The following is a 19419-nucleotide window of genomic DNA, read 5'->3' as shown; positions in this document are numbered from 1 at the left end:
TTTTGAAACGCGTCGATTTTTACAAAGCTCATCGGTCTGAAAAGCGAGGTGTGCTCTGATTGGCCAGCTATCCAGTGCGTTGTGATTGGCCGAATTCCTCAAGCGTGTGACGGAAATGTTATGTCCCTTACCATATTTTGATGCTTGCGGCAACCACATGTGACGACCCCGGGCTGGACTCCGCTTCGTCCACGGTGAAAGCCGGTGAAATCCGGCGATTGACAGCGCGAAGTTGATGTATTTCCTCAGCAACCAGCATGGATCAGCTCTAGGCATGACGAAGCGGATATCGTCCTCTTTTGGAAGGCCAAACAAAGTAGTTTCGCTTTCACAATGAAACACACAGCATCTCCACAACATGGCAGCGGCGGCAACAATACTACAGCGAGAATAAAAGTTATGCTTTCTTTCTTTGCGTGAACATTTGGGCGGCATTATGCAAATCTTCCCACACAGTGACGTAGACATGTGGGGGCGTGTTTAAACGAGGCGTTTTAGGTAGGCGTGGACAAGTCTTAACTTTTATAAAGAATATCTCTTTGGATTTGAGACTTTAGTCTTTGCAACTTTACAGATCTTCTTTATGCACCAAGAGCTTGTAACGCTCCAAAGAGAAAGGAAAAATTGAAATCGCATCATATGACCCCTTTAAATTAAATTAAAAATTGTAAATAAATAAATAAATATTGCGGTAAGGCACTTTGAGTGGAAGTAAATGGGGCTGAATTTAATTATTTAAAAACAGAAATGTCATGAAATGTCATACCTGGTTTAATTAAATTAAATTAAATTAAATTAATAAATAAATAAATATTGCGGTGAGGCACTTTGAGTGGAAGTAAATGGGGCTGAATTTAATTATTTAAAAACAGAAATGTCATGAAATGTCATACCTGGTTTAATTAAATTAAATTAAATTAAATTAAATTAAATTAAATTAAATTAAATTAAATTAAATTAAATTAAATTAAATTAAATTAAATAAATAAATAAATAAATATTGCGGTGAGGCACTTTGAGTGGAAGTAAATGGGGTAAATTTTTGAACGATTTAAAATCAGAAATGATCATAAATTTAATTTAATTTAATTTAAAATTGTAAATAAATAAATGAATAAATATTGCGGTGAGGCAATTTGAGTGGAAGTAAATGGGGATGAATTTAATGATTTAAAAACAGAAATGTAATGGCCATTGTTTTAGAAAAAACAAAAAGAAAAGAAACAGAAATCTGACAAAGTTGTGTTATAATCACTCTACAGTGAAAAAACAGAACAACATATCAACTAGTCCCTCTTTTTCATAAATAAATAAATAAATCAGGGTTCCTCAATTCTTGCCCTGGAGGGCCAATGCGCTGCAGAGTTTAGCTTCAACCCTGATCAAACTCACCTACCTGGGATTTTCTAATGATCCTGAAGACATTGATTAGCTTGCTCAAGTGTGTTTGTTTAGAGTTAGAGCTAAACTCTGCAGGAAAGTGGATCTCGTGGGCCAGATTTGAGGATCCCTGCTATAGGCCTACAGTGAAAAACAATTCTTTGCTGAACCCAAGAACATTGAAGAACCTTTATTTTGAAGAGAACCTTTATATTTAAAGCTCTCAGATGTGTGCTTAATTGTACTGAATGTGCACTTGTAGTGTACTTCAAATCTTATAAGTATATATATATATATATTAAAACTGTAGGGGAGACAACAACTGCTAATTTAAACTTATATTTTATCTCTAGGTTATTGATAAAAAGTTAACATGAACAACCTATGCTAATAAAGGCGTGGCTAGTTAGCATATAAGATTTTATCATGGCTGCAACATCGGGGGCAATTGTAACATTGTGTTACCCCGAGCCACATGGCCCACTGTAAGCACCTTGTTTGCCCGTGTTGACATACTTTTCTGTTAGAAAATGAGCATTTAAATGTAAAACTACATTTAAAAATGATTAGTTTTACATGTTAAATAATGTGTTGCTTTTTAAAAAATAAAATGAATATTATCTACACATGATCTCATTGAGTTATTCTGTTAATATGTTACTTGCAGATAATATAATATTACAAAAATAAAAGTGTACTTAAATAGAGCACACTTTCATGACAGTTTCTTAACACATTTAAAGGGTTAGTTCACCCAAAATTGAACATTTTGTCATTAATTACTCACCCTCGTGTTGTTCCAAACCCCTAAGACCTTCGTTCATCTTCAGAATACAATTTAAGATATTTTTGATGAAATCTGAGAGTTATCTGACCCTCCCATAGACAGCAAGGTAACTACCACGTTCAAGGTACAGAAAAGTACCAAGATGATCGACAAAGTAGTCCGTGTGACATCAGTGGTTCAACTGTAAAGAACAAAAACAAAAATAACGACTTTATTCCACATTTTCGTCTCATCACATGTCATCACGCCGGATCTGGGTCAGCGCCAGCGCCGCCACACGCTCGTGTCATGGTATTGTCGTGAACGCGCGTCCAAAGTGACGCAGTAGAGACGAAAATGTGGAATAAAGTCGTTATTTTTGTTTTCTTTGCGCAAAAAAGTATTCTCTTAGGTTCGTAACTTTACAGTTGAACCACTGATGTCACGTAACTTTAGAGTTGAACCACTGATGTCACACGGACTACTTTGTCGATCATCTTGGTACTTTTCTGTACCTTGAACGTGGTAGTTACCTTGCTGTCTATGGGAGGGTCAGAGAGCCCTCATATTTCATCAAAAATATCTTAAATTGTGTTCCGAAGATGAACGAAGGTCTTACGGGTTTCGAACAACACGAGGGTGAGTAATTAATGACATGATTTTTGGGTGAACTAACCCTCAAGTATATATAAGTGGAATGTTGTTTGTTGTGTTGTAATTGTAACTAGAGAAATAATAAGGGTCTGTTCTTGCAGGTCCCCTCTGTGCACACTATATGGAGTTTGTGTGCAGAAACCGAGCACAGTGTCTGTTCCAGTCTCTGGTGTGTGACGGTACCCGGCACTGCTCCGATGGATCTGATGAGGACCCGACGTATGCAGGCTGCTGTGAGTCCAACACATTTGCTAACTGAAATGTGACCGTTAGAAAATGTTCACTAGAGGAACTAGCCAAAAGGACCATTATGTGCTTCTGACTAGGACTGCCCATGTAAATGTAGTGCAATTAATTACATTAATAAATAAAAATATCATAATGTACACATTTAGTTACGCCCCCTGACCTGAATGTTAATTCCATAATTTAAGATATTCCATAAGAAATTATTAAATCTAACGTAAATATACTATTCAGAAGTTTGGTTATATAATACTTTTAGAAAGAAGTCTCTTATTCTCTCCAGTGATGCATTTATTTAAATAAATCAGAAATACAGTAATATTGTGAAATATTATTACAAATTATAATAATTGTTTTCTGTTTTAATGTATTGTAAAATGTACTTTATTTCTGTGATGGCCAAGCTGAATTTTCAGCGGCCATTACTTCAGTCTTCAGTGCCACATGATCCTTTAGAAATCACTCTAATATGCTGATTTGGCACTCAAAAACATTTCTTATTATAATCAATGTTGTAATATTTTTTTAAATATTTTTGTGAAAACTATAATACATTTTTTTCAAGATTCTTTAATGACGAGAAAGTCTCGTTAAAATTTTTTACATTTTTAACTGTCATGTTTTATCAATTTAATATTTATTATTTATTAATTTCTTATTTAGTATTTAGTTTCTCTTATTTAGTATTCATTTCTTTAAAAAATCTTACTGCCCTTGTACTTTTGAATGGTAATTTAAAGAATAGATTATGTATTATTAGATTTCTTTTATAGTGTTTAAAAATTAAGCAATCAATGTATTCACCACTTTTTGCAGCTATTGCTTTTCTGTTTTCTCATATGCTATGTCTGCTGCCTTAATGTATTGTCTTTAATTCATAGTGTCATAATTTATTCATAATAGCTTCTCTGCAAAAATTGATGTATGCACTTACTTTCAACTTAATTTGATTAATTAATCGGCATATCATGTAATTAGATTTTTAATCAGTCTTAATTGACAGTCCTAAACGTGGACCTTGGATAAAGCACAAATGCAGTGTTTTGTAATGAACTGATTAGTTCTCCTCCTCCTCCACAGCAACTAACCCTGAGTTTGAGAAAACATGTGACGGCTACAGCTTCCAGTGTTCCAATGGAATGTGTGTGACCCTGGAGTGGAAGTGTGACGGCATGGACGACTGTGGCGACTACTCTGACGAGGCCAACTGTGGTGAGCAGGAACTTTTGGCTATGCAAGACTACAGACTTCCAGTCAGAGCATTCAATAATAAGCTCCAGTCCAGTCATACTTGGGACGGCTTTGAGAAAGTTCTTTTTCTGTGCTTGTTTGCTAATGAGTTGTGTGCTTTCTTTTTCAGCGTCCCCGACCGATGAGCCGGGCTGCTCGCGTTACTTTCAGTACGAGTGTAAGAACAGCCGCTGTGTGCCCGCCTGGTGGAAGTGTGATGGGGAAAATGACTGCGGTGACTGGTCTGATGAATCTCAATGCTCAGGTATACAAATCAGTCCAGTACACTGTGTCCCAGTCAGCGTCTATTAACCTTGTTTGTAGAGCGCTGACAAAAGAGAATGCTCAGTGGATTAATTACAGTTAATTATGTTGTGTCTGTGTTCAGATGGTGGAGCTCCTCACACACCTGCGCCGGGTCCAGCTACCTGTGCTCCTAATCGTTTCCGCTGTGGTTCTGGCGCGTGTATTGTGAACACCTGGGTGTGCGACGGCTACGCTGATTGTCCTGATGGCAGCGATGAAGTGGGCTGTCCCACAGGTGCTTCCTCTTCTCTTTTAATTGCCAATGCTAGGGGTGTCAAACATATGGCTTGAGAAAGAGTCATATATACAGTATATGTGTGTATATATATATTTATGTATATATAGAGAGAGATATCTCTCTCTCTATATAAATATATATTTTTATGTATTTTCTTTTGAACTGAAAAAATATACAACAGCAGTTTATAAAATGTGTATATTGAAATATCATGTAAGAAAATTACATTTAAAATATATATATACATCCATTTATTGTATAGGTTTTACATTCATAATATAATTTTTTAGCTATAAACAATAAAATTGTTTGCCTTGTTCGACACTCATGTTCATACATGCAAATTCATGCTTTTCAGCTCAGACGTGGGTGACACAACATTCCCAGAGTGCCACAGTTCATTTTCACACAAATTATGCAATTCACTTAATACTACTGAGTGTTGTCACTTAATAATAACATTATAAAATAGAACAAAAATGTTAATAAATAAGTTAATTTCTCAATTGTTTCCATACTCCTTTTTAAATATTCATTTTTTATTTTATATACATAAAAAAGATTAAGTGAATTTATAAATTGTTTCCACACCACACATTTTATTTTGTTTTAAATATTTAAAAATATGTTAAGTGTAATTAAGTGAATTTCTTAATTGTTTTCAGACATCAACTCAATAATTATTAGAAAAACTATTATATTAATGCTTATTCAGAATGAGAAGCTTTTAAGGTTTAATAATTGGGGGAACAAATTTTTTTTAAATAAGTTTAACCCTTGAGTCTTTATATGTATTATCCTTTTGTTTTATGCTGTTTCTGTCTTTCTCTTAGTCAAAGGCTCAGTGACTCCATTGGCAACTCTTCCTCCTTCGGGCCGCTGTACTAAAGATCAGTTCCTGTGCCTGAAGCCTCCAGTCTGTATCGCTGATTGGCAGCGCTGTGATGGACATCCTCACTGCGTGGACGGGTCTGATGAGGACAACTGTCGTAAGTGCCTATAAGAGAATCATACACAGTACAAAAGTTACCCACTCTTTATTACCATTTTCACTAAAACCGTCAAATAAAACAAACATTATGCTCTATATACTTGGATAAACTGGGAATGGGTTGGTGTGGCTAAAGTCTTCACATACCTGTAAATGTTAAAAAGCTCCCCATTTTATTTCAGCCACTCATGGTCCGCTGCTCTGTGTGAATGGTACTCTCTGTGCGGATGGCGAGGCCTGCGTGCTGAACAGCGAGAGGTGTGATGGCTTCATAGACTGTTCTGACCGGAGTGACGAGGACAACTGCACTAGTGAGACACTGAGAGACATTTGTGGTGTATTTGCCATTTAAATCTGACTGCAGCAAGAACAGTATTATACCACAGTAAGCTGACTGACTGTTCATGCTGATTCACCCTATTTTTCCCTTTCTCAGTGGATTTGCTGGTCTACAAAATTCAAAATCTTCAGTGGAGTGCCAACTTTTCTGGTGCTGTGACGCTTACCTGGTCAAGGCCCAAAAATATGCCTGCATCCACCTGCTCTTTTGTCATCTACTTCAGGTATTCATTCAGGCTTTGTGTTCATCTACACCTGTGTCTTCTAAGCCTTTTAAGGTGATGGACCACTTGAACTGTGGAGAAAAAAAAAATCACAGACCTTTGCTTTGCTTTGCTTTGCTTTTGTTTGCTTTGCTTTTTGTTTTGTTTTGCTTTGCTTTGCTTTCCTTTACTTTGATTTTCTCTGCTTTGTTTGCTTGGTTTTGGTTTAGGTTTCATGTTTTGTTTTGGTTTACGTTTTGTTTTGATTTTATTTATTTATTTGTTAGTTTGTTTTAAGCTTTCTCAGGTGGACCACTACAACTTTCACAGACCGCTTAACCTTTATTATTATTTTTTGTTTTGTTTTTTGTTGTGTTTTATTATTATTATCATTTAGTTTGTTTATTTTAAGCTTTTTAAGTGGTGGAACGTGTTAATGTTGAATAAAAAAATCACAGACCACAAAACTATTATTAATTTTAGTTTTTTATTTTATTGTTTTATTTTTTGTTTTTATTGTTTTAATTGTATTTTATAAAATAAAAATAAAATAAAAAATAAAATGTAAAAACAATATATATAATATAAAAAATAATTAGGACATAATGAGGCAACTGGCAGTAGACAATTAATTTGTTTTATAATTATTCCACCATACTAAATACTGTATATAGGGAACCCTTGATCTACACACAACAGTAAATGTCTTCAGGTCAGTAATAAAGCTGTATATGTTTTCCAGGCAGGTGGGTGTCCAGCAGTGGACGTCCATGGACACAAACAGCAATAAGGGCAGTGCCGTTCTGACCGTGTTGATGCCGGACACAACCTACCAGGTGAAGGTTCAGACTCAGTGTCTCAGCAAACAGCACAGGACCAATGAAGTTCTCACACTACGCACGCCAGAAGGATGTAAGTCTGCCTTAGCAGCACAGTCACTAAAATGATTTATGGAACAGCTCAGATTTACATGGAAGAGATATGCTGATGACTGTGTTTGTGTGGCAGTGCCAGACCCCCCGCAAAATCTGCAGCTGAGCTCTGACAACGCTGAGGACGGGACGGTACTGTGTTCCTGGAGCCCTCCTGATAAAGCACATGGACTCATCAGGGAGTATATTGTGAGTGAGAAGCCCTCAGTACTTTATAGCATTTATCAACACATACTTATATCTAACCAGCTCATGTGTGTTTGCAGGTGGAGTACAGTGAAAAGGACAGTGCAGAGTGGTATTCCCAGCGTAGCACCATCACGAATGCAGAAGTGAAGGACCTGCAGCCCAGCTCGCTCTACAGATTCAGGGTGAGACACTCCAAAACCTGCATGAAGTTGTTTCATGTACACTTCTGGTGATCATAGCTTCACCAAACCTTTATTCATCTGTTATTTGTCAGGTGGCTGCTGTCACAAGCAGAGGCATGGGAAACTGGACCGAAATTAAATCCATTATTCCTCAAAAAGGTAACAAAACTATATAAAAGAAACTGACATGTTCTCAGAGGAGCGCTGACTCCCCCTGCTGGACATTTATGCTCAAGTGTTTAATCTTATAGGATAGTTGAAACCGATCTACAGTCATTTAAACTCTGTTTTCAGCATAGATATAAACAGATCAATTTGTATCTGTAATTTAATATCACTGGGAAAGTAATGTGGTATCATGAATAATTATGAGACAGGGCCTTCTCATAGTATAAGGCCATGCAGTCTCCTAAATAATTGAGACATTCAAAATAATGGATACTAACATTCAATGAAAAATAAAGGATTTTAACATTCTTTGATCATATGAAACATGCATACATACTGCCACTTAGTAGTTTGAGGTTGAGTTTTTTATGTTTTTTACAGACATCTCTTTCTCATGCACTCCAGTGTCACACAATCCTTCATAAATCATTCTTATATGCTACTCAGGAAACATTTCTCATTATCAATGTTGAAAGCAGTTGTGCTGCTTAATATTTTTGTAGTAACCGTGATATTTTTTTTTCAGGATTCTTTGATAAATTTCAAAAGAACAGCATTTATTTCACATACTTCTGAATACATTACATTATATAATATATACATAATAATGTGTCTTTCAGCTCTCTCTCCTCCTGATGTTGAGATCTCCAGCATCACAGAGGACTCCATGATTTTGTCCATCACCAATGATTATAAAGTCCAGGTCAGTCATTTTGCTTTTTCTCTGTGTGTGGGTAATGTTTATGACCTCCTCCTAATTTAAATATAAAATTGATCTCTCTCTTTTAGGTGAAGCACTATATTGTTGTCATTTCATGGGTATTTGATGAACATGTGAAGGAGAGCTGGAATTACACGGTTTCAGGGACATTGAAAGGTACTGTAAAACACTTCACAGTCATCAAACATCATGTCAGCATTTCTGGAGCTATATAAAATATGTGTGCTGTCTTCTGTGCAGCCTCTAACCTGACAGCAGGAACAGTGTATGAGGTGGCGGTGTGGGCTCACACGGATGATGGAGACAGTCCTACTTCTCTGTTCCGCAAGCAGACCAAAGGTACCAGACCTGCCCAGCCATCACTGAAGGCCCGGGCGCTCAACCAGACCGCTGTAGAGTGCAACTGGACCGGCCCTCAAGCTGAGGTGAGACTAAAGGCTGGAATACACTACACAACTTTAAAAACCTGAACAGATCTTAAAGTACTGGGAATCATACACTTACAGACTTTGCAGTAGTCACAGAGGTAAACATAGGAGGAGGCATCATTAGGGCCTTTCGCACCGCTTTAGTTCCAGAACTAAATGTACAGTACTAAAGTACTGGGACGATTTTGCGCGAACTATTTCCCAGTACCATTTAAAGGGGTTTTCATATGCGTTTGGCCAATCAATGTCTACTTGCGTCGCGATTAGTACCAGTTGTGCTGGTTAGACCCTGCTCCGGAGTAGGAGCTAATTTGGTTCTCGAAAAAGGCAGTCCGGTACTAAACTCTCACCCAGTTCCGGCGGTGCGAAAACGCCAAAAAGTGGGTAGTTCCACAATTAGTTCTGGTACTATGAAAAGGTTCCCGCGGTGCGAAAGGCCCTATACACTAAACGACTGAGGATCACACACTACCAGACTTTAAAGTTGCTCCGATTACAACAAATTCACACAGAAACGTGCGCCTTGTTGCTAGGAGACACGCGACAAAGGAAAACGATATGTGGACCTGGACCACAAAACCAGTCATAAGGGTAAATTTTTTGAAATTGAGATTTATACATCTGAAAGCTGAATAAATAAGCTTTCCAGTGATGTATGGTTTGTTATGACAGGACAATATTTGGCCAAGTTACAACTATTTGAAAATCTGGAATCTGAGGGTCAGATTCAAATCAAAATCAAAATACTGAGAAAATCGCCTTTAAAGTTGTCCAAATGAAGTTCTTAGCAATGCATATTACTAATCAAAAATTAAGTTATAATATATTTACAGTAGGAATACACAATGTGATTTTCTATGAAATCTGTCAACTCAAATCAACTAGCTTCAACATCTCCAGACTGTAATTTGATGGGAAATCGGGTGGAAAACCGTGTAGTGTATTCTAGCCTTAAAGGCCCATTCAGACAAAGGACTATAATAATAAAGATAGAGTTTTCAATGTAAAAGAATAGCAGAGTTCACATCACAACTATAACAACACAGACAGCAGAACAATATCGTGGGAATCACTGTTCTAATTATTTTTTTCCAGCTGAAGAATGATAAAAAACATTGATAGCCAATCAGAATCCACCTGACTTTAAAGTGTGCAGGCATGCTTACAGACTGTGCTTATAATACTGAACGTTATTGTGTGTTGGTGTGGTCGCAAATATAGTTAAATAGTTATAGTTCTTGGTCTGAACAGGCCTTTACTCATGAACACCTAAAGTGCAGTCATATTTATCATTGCTCTGCAAAATTTCACGGGCGATATCCATTATTTTCAGTAGCAATTCACGCGAGGGAAATTTCGCTTGTGTATACGTTGGTCACAAGAAAAGAGAAGCCATTAACTTGAGCAATTTTAGAAATAAACTAGCCTTTTACAAAGATTTGATTGAATTCATACAAACGTGTGTATTTACAAGTATGAAAATGAAAGAAAATTAATACTATAAGATGCGATCAAGTACAGCATTTATTTTGATAAGCTAAAGGTGCGGTCACATTTACTGTTGTTCGACAAAATTTTGCAGGTGAAATTCAGTAATTTCAATAGGAGTCCATGTTTTTGGAAAGGGCTAAATATTTCTCCATGCTGATTTCACATTAGATTTAATCATGCTAATTTTGCAGCATTTTTCAATTTGATTTGAAGGTGTTGTTGTGAGTTGTGCTTCAAATATCATTAAACAATTAAAAATAGATAATGGACCCACAAAATTTGGCTGAAATTTCACTGTGTCCTGACCTTTAAGTTGAAAAGTGTCTGTCAAGACATCATTGTAATGTTTCCATGTTTTCGTAGATGTATGGAGTGTTCTACGCCACATCCTTCCTGGATCTGTACCGCAGACCTCACAGGGTGAATACCACCTCAACCAGTCTGGCGGTGATCGTTGACAGCGACAAGCAGTTCCTCTTCCTGGTTAGTGTCCACCCTCCTACTCCTCATTTTAGAGATCCAGTTGGGCACCATGATGAAGTGATTGTGTGTTTGTTGTTCAGGTGAGGGTGATCGTTCCATTCCTCGGTCCTCCATCAGACTACGCCGTAGTGAAGATGATCCCCAACGAGCGACTTCCACCTCGAAACCTGCACAAGGTGCGAGTGGATAAGACACAGGCCGGAAAAGCTGAATTTTCAGCAGCCATTACTCCAGTCTTTAAGATCACATGATCCTTCAGAAATCATTCTAAAATGAGATTTGGTGCTCAAGAAGAATTTATTTTTATTAACAGTGTTGAAAACAGTTGTGCTGCTTAATATATTTGTAGAAACCATGATTTTTTCAAGATTCTTGGATGTATAGAAAGTTAAAAAGAACAGGGTTTTCTGAGATAGAAATCTTTGACATTATAAATGTCTTTACTGTGACTTTTGATCAATTTTATGTGTCCCTGCTCAATAAAAAGTATTACTTTCTTTCAAAAGAAAAAAAATGTACTCACCACAAACTTTTGAGATGTAGCATATTAACAACTATAAGTAAAATTCCCTGCTGTATTGTATTTTTTCCACACAGTTCCTCTGCCTGCGCCTGAGGCCCTCAAGATCTTAGAAGAACAGGATCATGTGTTCCTCTTCTGGAAGAGCCTGGCTGTGAAGGACCGGACCTTCAATGAGAGCAGGGTTAGAAACCAGACACACCTTTAAAGTCTACATGAAATCCACAATGACCCTATTTACTCAATTAATGAACATTTCTGCTCTTATTGTGGATGACGAAAAAAAAAGTTTAATCTTTTAACGAGATTCTTCCTTTGAAACTTTCCATTTTGGTTCACTTATGAAATGGTTTCACTAATAATCATCTGATCCTTCAGGGCTATGAGGTGTATATGCATGACAGCATCAGCAACTCCACAAAGTGTCTGGGTAACACAACGGAGACGTTCTTCAGGATCAGCAACCTGTTGGTGGGCCATAACTACACCTTCTCAGTGCGGGCGCGCTGTCTGCTCAACAACCAGCTGTGTGGAGAGGCAGCGGTGCTGTTATATGATGAACTGGGCAAAGCAGCAGGCATGAGCTTTTATGCAATAAACATTTTCTACTTTATCTTTGTAGGCATTTGTTGATCTTGATGCTTATGTCGTCTTTCAGGGCCAAACGATGCCTCATCTCAGTCAGGTAAATCAGAGGACATGGCGGCACAGGCCACTCTGAAGTGGCAGCCGCCATATGATTCTCCCAGCAGTCCTTTGGTATGACCACATTGTCAAGTCCTAGACTGTCATTTTTTTTAATATAAAACATTGTTATATGTCAGATGGGGTGTTTCAAGCATCTCTGTGTGTATTTATCAGATGTATGCAGTGCACGTGCGAGATACAGTTCGTAAAATGGAGCGGGACTCAGGAGATGAGCTGGGTAAGACCAGTCTCCTGCCTTTCATGAAATCTGTCTTCAGTACACGTCAGAGAAGTGTCGTTTAGTTCACTTCAGTTTAGCTCAGTTGGCTTGAGATCAGTTGACTTCAGTTCATCTCAGTTCACTTCATTTTAGTTCAGTTTACTTGTGGTTAGCTCAGATGGCTTGTGTGTTTTAGTTCAATTCACTTCTATTTAGTTTAGTTCAGTTTACTTCACTTTGTTTGAGTTCATTTCACTCCATTTCACTTCAGCTCAGATGACTTCAGTCAAGTTCACTTCCATTTAGTTTTATTTTATTTCAGTTCACTTCAGTTTAGCCCAGTTTCTCTTCAGTTTAGTTTACTTAAATTCAGTTAAAATAATCTCAGTTGTCTTTAGTACAATTTTTTTTTAGTTCAGCTCATCTTTAGTTAGTTATTTTGCTTAGTTGAATAAGTTGACAGTTAACATCACATTTAGTTTATTTTAGTTCACTTAAGTTGAATTCAGTTTAGTTTACTCGACTTCATTTTAGTTCAGGTCACTTGTTTAGCTCAGTTGAGTTCGTTTTAGTTTAGTTCACTTCATTTCATTTCTGTTTAGCTCAATTGACTTCAGTTCAATTCAATTTAGCTCAGTATGCTTACATTTTGTTCAGTTAACTTCGGTTTAGATTTGTTCACTTCAGTTTGGCAAAATTGTCCTCAGCTCACTTTAGTTCAGTTCAGTTTACTTCAGTTGTGTTGTGTTCAGTTTATTTAATCACTTCAATTAATTCAACTTCACCATTTTGAATCAGTTCAGTTAAATTATTTTCACTTCATTTTATTTCAGTTTAGTTCACTTCAGATCTTTGTTTACCTGAATTCAGTTCTGTTCCCTTAAATTCAGTTCAGTTATCCACACTGTGAAAATGGGCTACTAAGATGTTTCTTTGTTCCCTCTCTTCTTAAGGTGACGATGATGAAGATGCTCCTATGATCAGTGGCTTTTCAGATGACGTTCCCATGGTGATTGCATAGCTGGACAACTCTTCTATCCTCCTCCTTCACTTCCCACTCCACTTCCTCGTCATGTTTTCTTACGTGCCCATCCGGCACGCCTTCAAGCTATCGAGCCCCTTCCTCTTTACCCCTCCGTTCACTTAGAAAAACGCTGGATTTGGGTTTCTGGACCCTGAGGAAGAAAAGAAAGCATGGAGCAAAAGAGATATTTTTGAAAATAAGATGCACTTTTTTCGGATGCGCAATAACTTATTTTTTATATATAATATATGTGGGTATTGGACTTTGTAGGCATTAACTGAAGCAAACTGTGAAGGAGTTTGTCAGCTGATCAGTAGGCTCACTGAACAGGGAAACGACCCTTATTGTACAACAAATTCTCACATGAGCATTGCATTTGCTTAAAGCCAAAACAAGCATCTAGATATGGGTACATCAGTGTAAAAACACAAACATATACAACAAAAAAATCTAAAAAGCAAACCTCATATGTGTACAGATGAGAAAAATGGACCAATGAATGCTGATGAAAAGGGAAAGCGGTACATAGGCTGTTGACAGTAAATTGCACAGAATCAGATTTTTGTTGTATATGCTCAATTTGTGTCACTTTATGTCAGTAGGCCTGCATTTGTCCATGGTACCTTGTTTACACTTTGTATCCATTTGTTAATTTCTTTGCTCAGCAATAGATTTAATTCCCTCTACTTTTTGAAAATGTGAAAACTGTTACCTGTTTTGGTTGTTTTATCAGCTGTTTTCAGAAAAGAATGACCAAAATTAAGACAGTTATTTGAGTGTTGTCCACATTAAGTCCCATGCTTAGTCCATATGTTCACTGTCTTCTTTGATTTATCCTACACATTTTATCTAGCAAATATTATAATATTGCATATCCTGTGTGCTGTCATGGTTTTAGTCCTTTAGTGTTCTCAGGGAACTGGGTTAGTGTAGATGTACCAGCGATATATCAGTCACACTGCCACAGGCAGCGCAGTGTGTTTAATTCAGAGACTATTGTGCTGTACAGTAGTTCCATATTGCAGTGAAGCCTGTGCAGCTCTCGTCTGAACGGACCAGAAGGCTTCATTATTGTGCCAAGCTTAAGAAAAGCAGAGGGTAGAGCAGACGTCTTGTCTTCCCGAACCGTTGTGAAGAGGTACATGTGTTAAATCCATGTTTCATTTTAACTGGATTGCGGGTGTTGCTTAAAAGATTTCTTTATGAATGTATTTTTTCCCCCTTCTTTTTTTTTGTATCTTGTATTGAGGTGACCAGAAAAAAAGGAAAATGGATATGGTCTACCCCCTTCTTCTTTAATGTTCAAGGATTTTAAAATGAGGTTTATGGCCAGTTTACATATTAATTGGAATTAGAACTGTTCAGTTGATAAATGTGGCTGTTTTTAATGAAATTGTTCTTTTCAGTACCACATTGCCTTATTACAACACACCGAGTAAAGTATGTAGCAGTATGTCAATGTCATCACACATGCACGCGTTCACAGAAGATTGACTTGAGTAAGAAGAAGAGTAAATAATTGTAAAAAGACTGAAATAGTGCGATAGGAAATGTGTGTATCGACATATTGTGAATTACCACTGTATAAAGTTCCAGTGCAGCACTTGTGTGAATCCTGAGCCACCGTTTATATTTTATTTTGTCTTGTTTGTATTCTTTACTCGCAACCATTTGTGGCGATGTCATGCCCATTTTGAAACCCATTTATTTTTGGTCAATTAGATGTAAAAAAATGTTTTACATAGCAGTGATGTTGGACACCGCCATATTTAAATCTTTGATCTTGCCTGCCTACTGAGGGTTTTAACGATAAGAAACTTGTAAGTGGTACAGTCTGAGATGTTTTATGAACCACTTATGCTGAAATAAATGTGGAAAACTTTAATCTGACTCCTCTTGCTTTGTGTGGCGGTGGAAATAAATTTGCATAGTCAATACCTCACACAGCATTCAAGAAATTCATTAAGTGTTTTTTTTAAAATTATTTTAACCACTTACAGCGGTAACATTTTCTGAACTTGGACATGTCTAAGGGATAGTTCACTCCAAAATGAATGAAATCTTAATTCCATTTCGAACTGTATGACATTATTCGGAACGCTAAATTGTATTTATTTACATTTTTTTTTTTTAAAGAAAAAGTCTGCAAAGCTAAAAACAATAAAAAACAAAGTGGTTATAAAGTATATTCTGGGTCTAATGATACAGAGATACAGAGCTAAATTTATAACGTTTATTTTGAATGAAAAAGACTAAAATCGCTACTTATGAACAGTTATGAGCAAGCAGTGATTTCCGATTTGTGATCAAGGTTTTGAAATTGAATCTTTTCAATTTTCCCCCCCAAAATCTTTATTTATTGATTGATACTGGTTTAAAACAAAGTCTCTTCATATCCTGATAGCAATAAATAATTATCAATGTGAAAGGCTCAGGGCCATAAAATGTTCATTTAATCGTTACATTCTGTCCGAATGCAATGGTAGGATGTCCTACCTGCCTGTCATCCTATATATTTGCATACCTCCGGGCAGCGAGAATTTGGGGGCGTGGCCACTGTAGTATTGTTGTAGCAGGCTGAACCAGAGGGTGTTTAGCCGGTGTGAAAGCGCAAGCAAAATTCAAAGACTTGCTAAAATACACAAGAGACAGACAACTGGGTAAAACAAGGGTAAACTTACAGTGTTTTTACAAGATGGAGGAATTAGATTTAATTTTTGGGTTTCAATCAATACAACGAGTTATTCGGGAACGTCGCTCAGACGGTTGTTATATGCGAAAAGCACCTTCAGGTTTCTAAGCCGTCAGAGTTTCTTCTTGACAGGTAAGCTGAACCTAAAGTTAGACATTTTCCAAATATGTTGGACATTTTATTGAAATTTTACCCGTTGAGCCTACTTGCCTTTGACTTTTATAAACCTGTGAGAGCTGTCTGTGATATTTTAGTTGGGGGTTGACGGCTGACGCGCGAAAGAGGCATGTACAAAGGTTGTTTAAAAACATGCTTTATTTTGTCGTTCCACTTGACTAGATGGCACTAGTATCGTAAAAATAGCTTTAAAGTGATAGTTCACCCAAAAATGAAAATTCTGTCCTTAATTACTCACCCTCTTGTCATTTCAAACCTATAAGACCTTCCTTCATCTTTGGAATACAAATTAAGATTAAAGGGGTCATATGATGCTGCTAAAAAGAACATTATTTTGTGTATTTGGTGTAATGAAATGTGTTTATGCGGTTTAAGGTTAAAAAACACATTATTTTCCACATACTGTACATTATTGTTTCTCCTCGATGCCCCGCCTTTCTGAAACGCGTCGATTTTTACAAAGCTGCGGCAACAATACTACAGTGAGAATAAAAGTTATGCCTTCTTTCTTTGCGTGAACATTTCGGCGGTGTTATGCAAATCTTCGCACATCGTGACGTAGACATGTGGGGTGTGTTAGAACGAGCCGTTTTAGGTAGGCGTGGTTGACTCTTAACTTTTATAAAGAATAACTCTTTGGATTTGAGACTTTAGTCTTTGCAACTTTACAGATCTTCTTTATGCACCAAGAGCTTGTAACACTCCAAAGAGAAAGGAAAAATTGAAATCGCATCATATGACCCCTTTAAATGTGTGCATTCCTCTGCTTGTAAATAAGGCACAGCGCATGCAGGTTCTACATCAGCAGTATCACACGCATGTGTCGTGGTACTCTCATGAATAGTGGACTACGTGACACAGAAGAGAAGAATTGTTGAATTAAGTCATTATTTTTGTTTTCTTTGCGCACAAAAAGTATTCTCGTAGCTTCATAAAATTACAGTCGAACCACTGATGTCACATGGACTATTTTAATGATTTCCTTACTACGTTTCTGGGCCTGGGAACATTTCAGTTGCACTGCTGTCTATGCAGGTTCAGAAAGCTCTCGGATTTCATAACAATATCTTAATTTGTTTTCTGAAGATGAACGAAGGTCTTACAGGTTTGGAACGACATGAGGGTGAGTAATTGACAGAATTTTCTTTTTTGGGTGAACTTTTTTGGGATCCCTTTAATGCGTGACTTCAAAAGACTTGGAATATATCATACTATTCGTATGGACCACTTTTATCTGTCTGTCTGTGTGTGTGAACTATTCTTTAATATGTGATTCCCCGAATGTACCAAAAATGATCACGGAACTAATTTAACAATTTATTCAAAGGAAATCACAGTGCATACTGAGGGTCATTCGCCTGCAGTGACCTGGCGTTAACAGCTTTGCTCAAGTGCACAATAGATAATTGATCACTCTCATGGGGTTTGATCCTACAACCTTTTGGTTAACAGCCCATGTCCTTTAATCACTAGGCCACGCCACCCGAGAACAAATGTTTTCTTCTCCTCCACCTCACGAAAATTTGACTCAAATCAACTTATATTTACTTGATTACACATGATGTGAAATAAAAGACATTTCTGAAAATAAGGCAACCTAAAGCAAACAGTTTGCTTCATTTCCCTGCCTCAGCCTCGGGCCCTTCTGCCCTGTGTTTATTGATGTGTGGGCTTTATTTGAACCACAATTAGACATGTTTATAGAGGTGGGATGTCTTTATACGCGGCATGTTCCTGTCTCTGTTTATTTGAACTTGTCGTCCTTTATTTATCCTCATATCACACTCCTACAACACAGATGGAGGGCTGTTGCTTGCGTGAGTGACGTCACGGTGAGTGCGCAGCTCGAGGTTTCACAGCTGAACGCTTCAGAGAATGTTTCATCAGTGAGCTGCTCTTTATCTCACAAGGCATCTATTCAGAAACTGGAACCTGTGTTTGTCTGAAGAATTCAGCTTTGATTGTAAATTAAACACGCGTACACCAAAAATAGTGAGGAAGAACACTAGGCTATGTTGTTAAACAGTAATGAGAATCATCCTCTGTATGGCTTCTTTTTATTTAAAAAAAACTGTTTTTTTTAAAATATAACTTAATATTTAAGTATTTTTTATATTGTAATAATTCAGAATTTTTCAAGTCTAATTGATAGGAAAATATGATTCATTTTCTTTTTTTTGGTCTTATTTTTATTTTGAAATATGTCCCTCAAAAAGAATTCACTCAGCTAATTTGATTCTTAGAATGAGTTTCGCATGTGACCCTGAAAATGTAATAATAAATAATTAAATGACATGAAAATGAAAAGTCATGGGACTGAAGGAAATCTGAATCATAATGCAGCTTCCCATAACCACCAGCAGATGTCTCTCATGTCTCAATTTACTGCTCCTTCACTCACATATGCGCCTTATTCCTTATGTTTGCAGGGAAGAGCAACTATAACAAAAGAAGACATCTAGTGAACAGTTCCAATAGCAGTATGAAATTAACTTTGGTGCTTTTCTGTTAATATAATTAATTAAATAGAGAATTCTTTATAGCTTGGCAATTAAAAATAGAGAAAAAGAGAGAAAAACTGAAAACAACGTCTTCATCTAAGCACAGATATAAATACTTATATAATTCATCAGAATTCTTAGATTGATAAAATAATTGTTACTTTTCAGTAGTGCTGTCAAACGATTAATTGCGATTAATCGCATCCAAAATAAAAGTTTTTAATTACATAATATATGTGTGTGTACTGTGTATAATTATTATGTATATATAAATGCATACACATACAGTATATATTTTGAAAATATTTACATGTATATATGTATATTCATATAATTTATATTATATATAAATATATTTAAGATATAAATATAACATTTTTCTTAAATATATACATGCATGGGTGTGTATTTATATATACATAATAAATATACACAGTACACACACATATATGTAAACAAAAACTTTTATTTTGGATGCGATTAATCGCGATGAATTGTTTGGCAGCACTACTTTTTAGATAAAGTTCCAGCTGTCATTATACTACATCCAGAAAATATTAAAAAAATTAATATTATTTAATATTATTGTAAGAGCTATACCAACAGTAAATGTTTTTTAAATTTTTATTTTATGACTTTATTTTTTTCTTT

At 36.4% G+C, this 19419-nt stretch overlaps 1 protein-coding gene and 1 long non-coding RNA gene across 2 annotated transcripts in view; both read left to right on the top strand.

Annotated features, from left to right (window-relative positions):
- LOC107709095 (sortilin-related receptor-like) overlaps positions 1-15280 on the top strand; it is a 94485-nt gene extending 79205 nt beyond the window's left edge. The window contains exons 28-48 of the mRNA XM_016513501.1: positions 2902-3033; positions 4127-4258; positions 4407-4541; positions 4665-4817; positions 5654-5809; positions 5994-6122; positions 6248-6374; positions 7096-7265; positions 7362-7474; positions 7552-7656; positions 7749-7815; positions 8445-8527; positions 8614-8701; positions 8786-8970; positions 10828-10947; positions 11028-11144; positions 11541-11651; positions 11846-12044; positions 12126-12226; positions 12329-12392; positions 13328-15280. Of these exons, the coding sequence (XP_016368987.1) occupies positions 2902-3033; positions 4127-4258; positions 4407-4541; positions 4665-4817; positions 5654-5809; positions 5994-6122; positions 6248-6374; positions 7096-7265; positions 7362-7474; positions 7552-7656; positions 7749-7815; positions 8445-8527; positions 8614-8701; positions 8786-8970; positions 10828-10947; positions 11028-11144; positions 11541-11651; positions 11846-12044; positions 12126-12226; positions 12329-12392; positions 13328-13395 (2555 nt within the window). The 3' untranslated portion in view covers positions 13396-15280. The remainder of the gene's footprint in view (positions 1-2901; positions 3034-4126; positions 4259-4406; positions 4542-4664; positions 4818-5653; positions 5810-5993; positions 6123-6247; positions 6375-7095; positions 7266-7361; positions 7475-7551; positions 7657-7748; positions 7816-8444; positions 8528-8613; positions 8702-8785; positions 8971-10827; positions 10948-11027; positions 11145-11540; positions 11652-11845; positions 12045-12125; positions 12227-12328; positions 12393-13327) is intronic.
- Positions 15281-15960: 680 nt separating this feature from the next.
- Positions 15961-19419, top strand: part of LOC107709122 (uncharacterized) — a 5188-nt gene continuing 1729 nt past the window's right edge. The window contains exon 1 of the long non-coding RNA XR_001636449.1: positions 15961-16222. This is a non-coding gene — a long non-coding RNA (uncharacterized LOC107709122). The remainder of the gene's footprint in view (positions 16223-19419) is intronic.

Source organism: Sinocyclocheilus rhinocerous, unplaced genomic scaffold (genome assembly GCF_001515625.1).
Source record: "Sinocyclocheilus rhinocerous isolate Xijiao unplaced genomic scaffold, SAMN03320098_v1.1 scaffold626, whole genome shotgun sequence".
Lineage (NCBI taxonomy): Eukaryota > Metazoa > Chordata > Actinopteri > Cypriniformes > Cyprinidae > Sinocyclocheilus > Sinocyclocheilus rhinocerous.
This window is presented reverse-complemented; position numbering and strand designations above follow the sequence as displayed.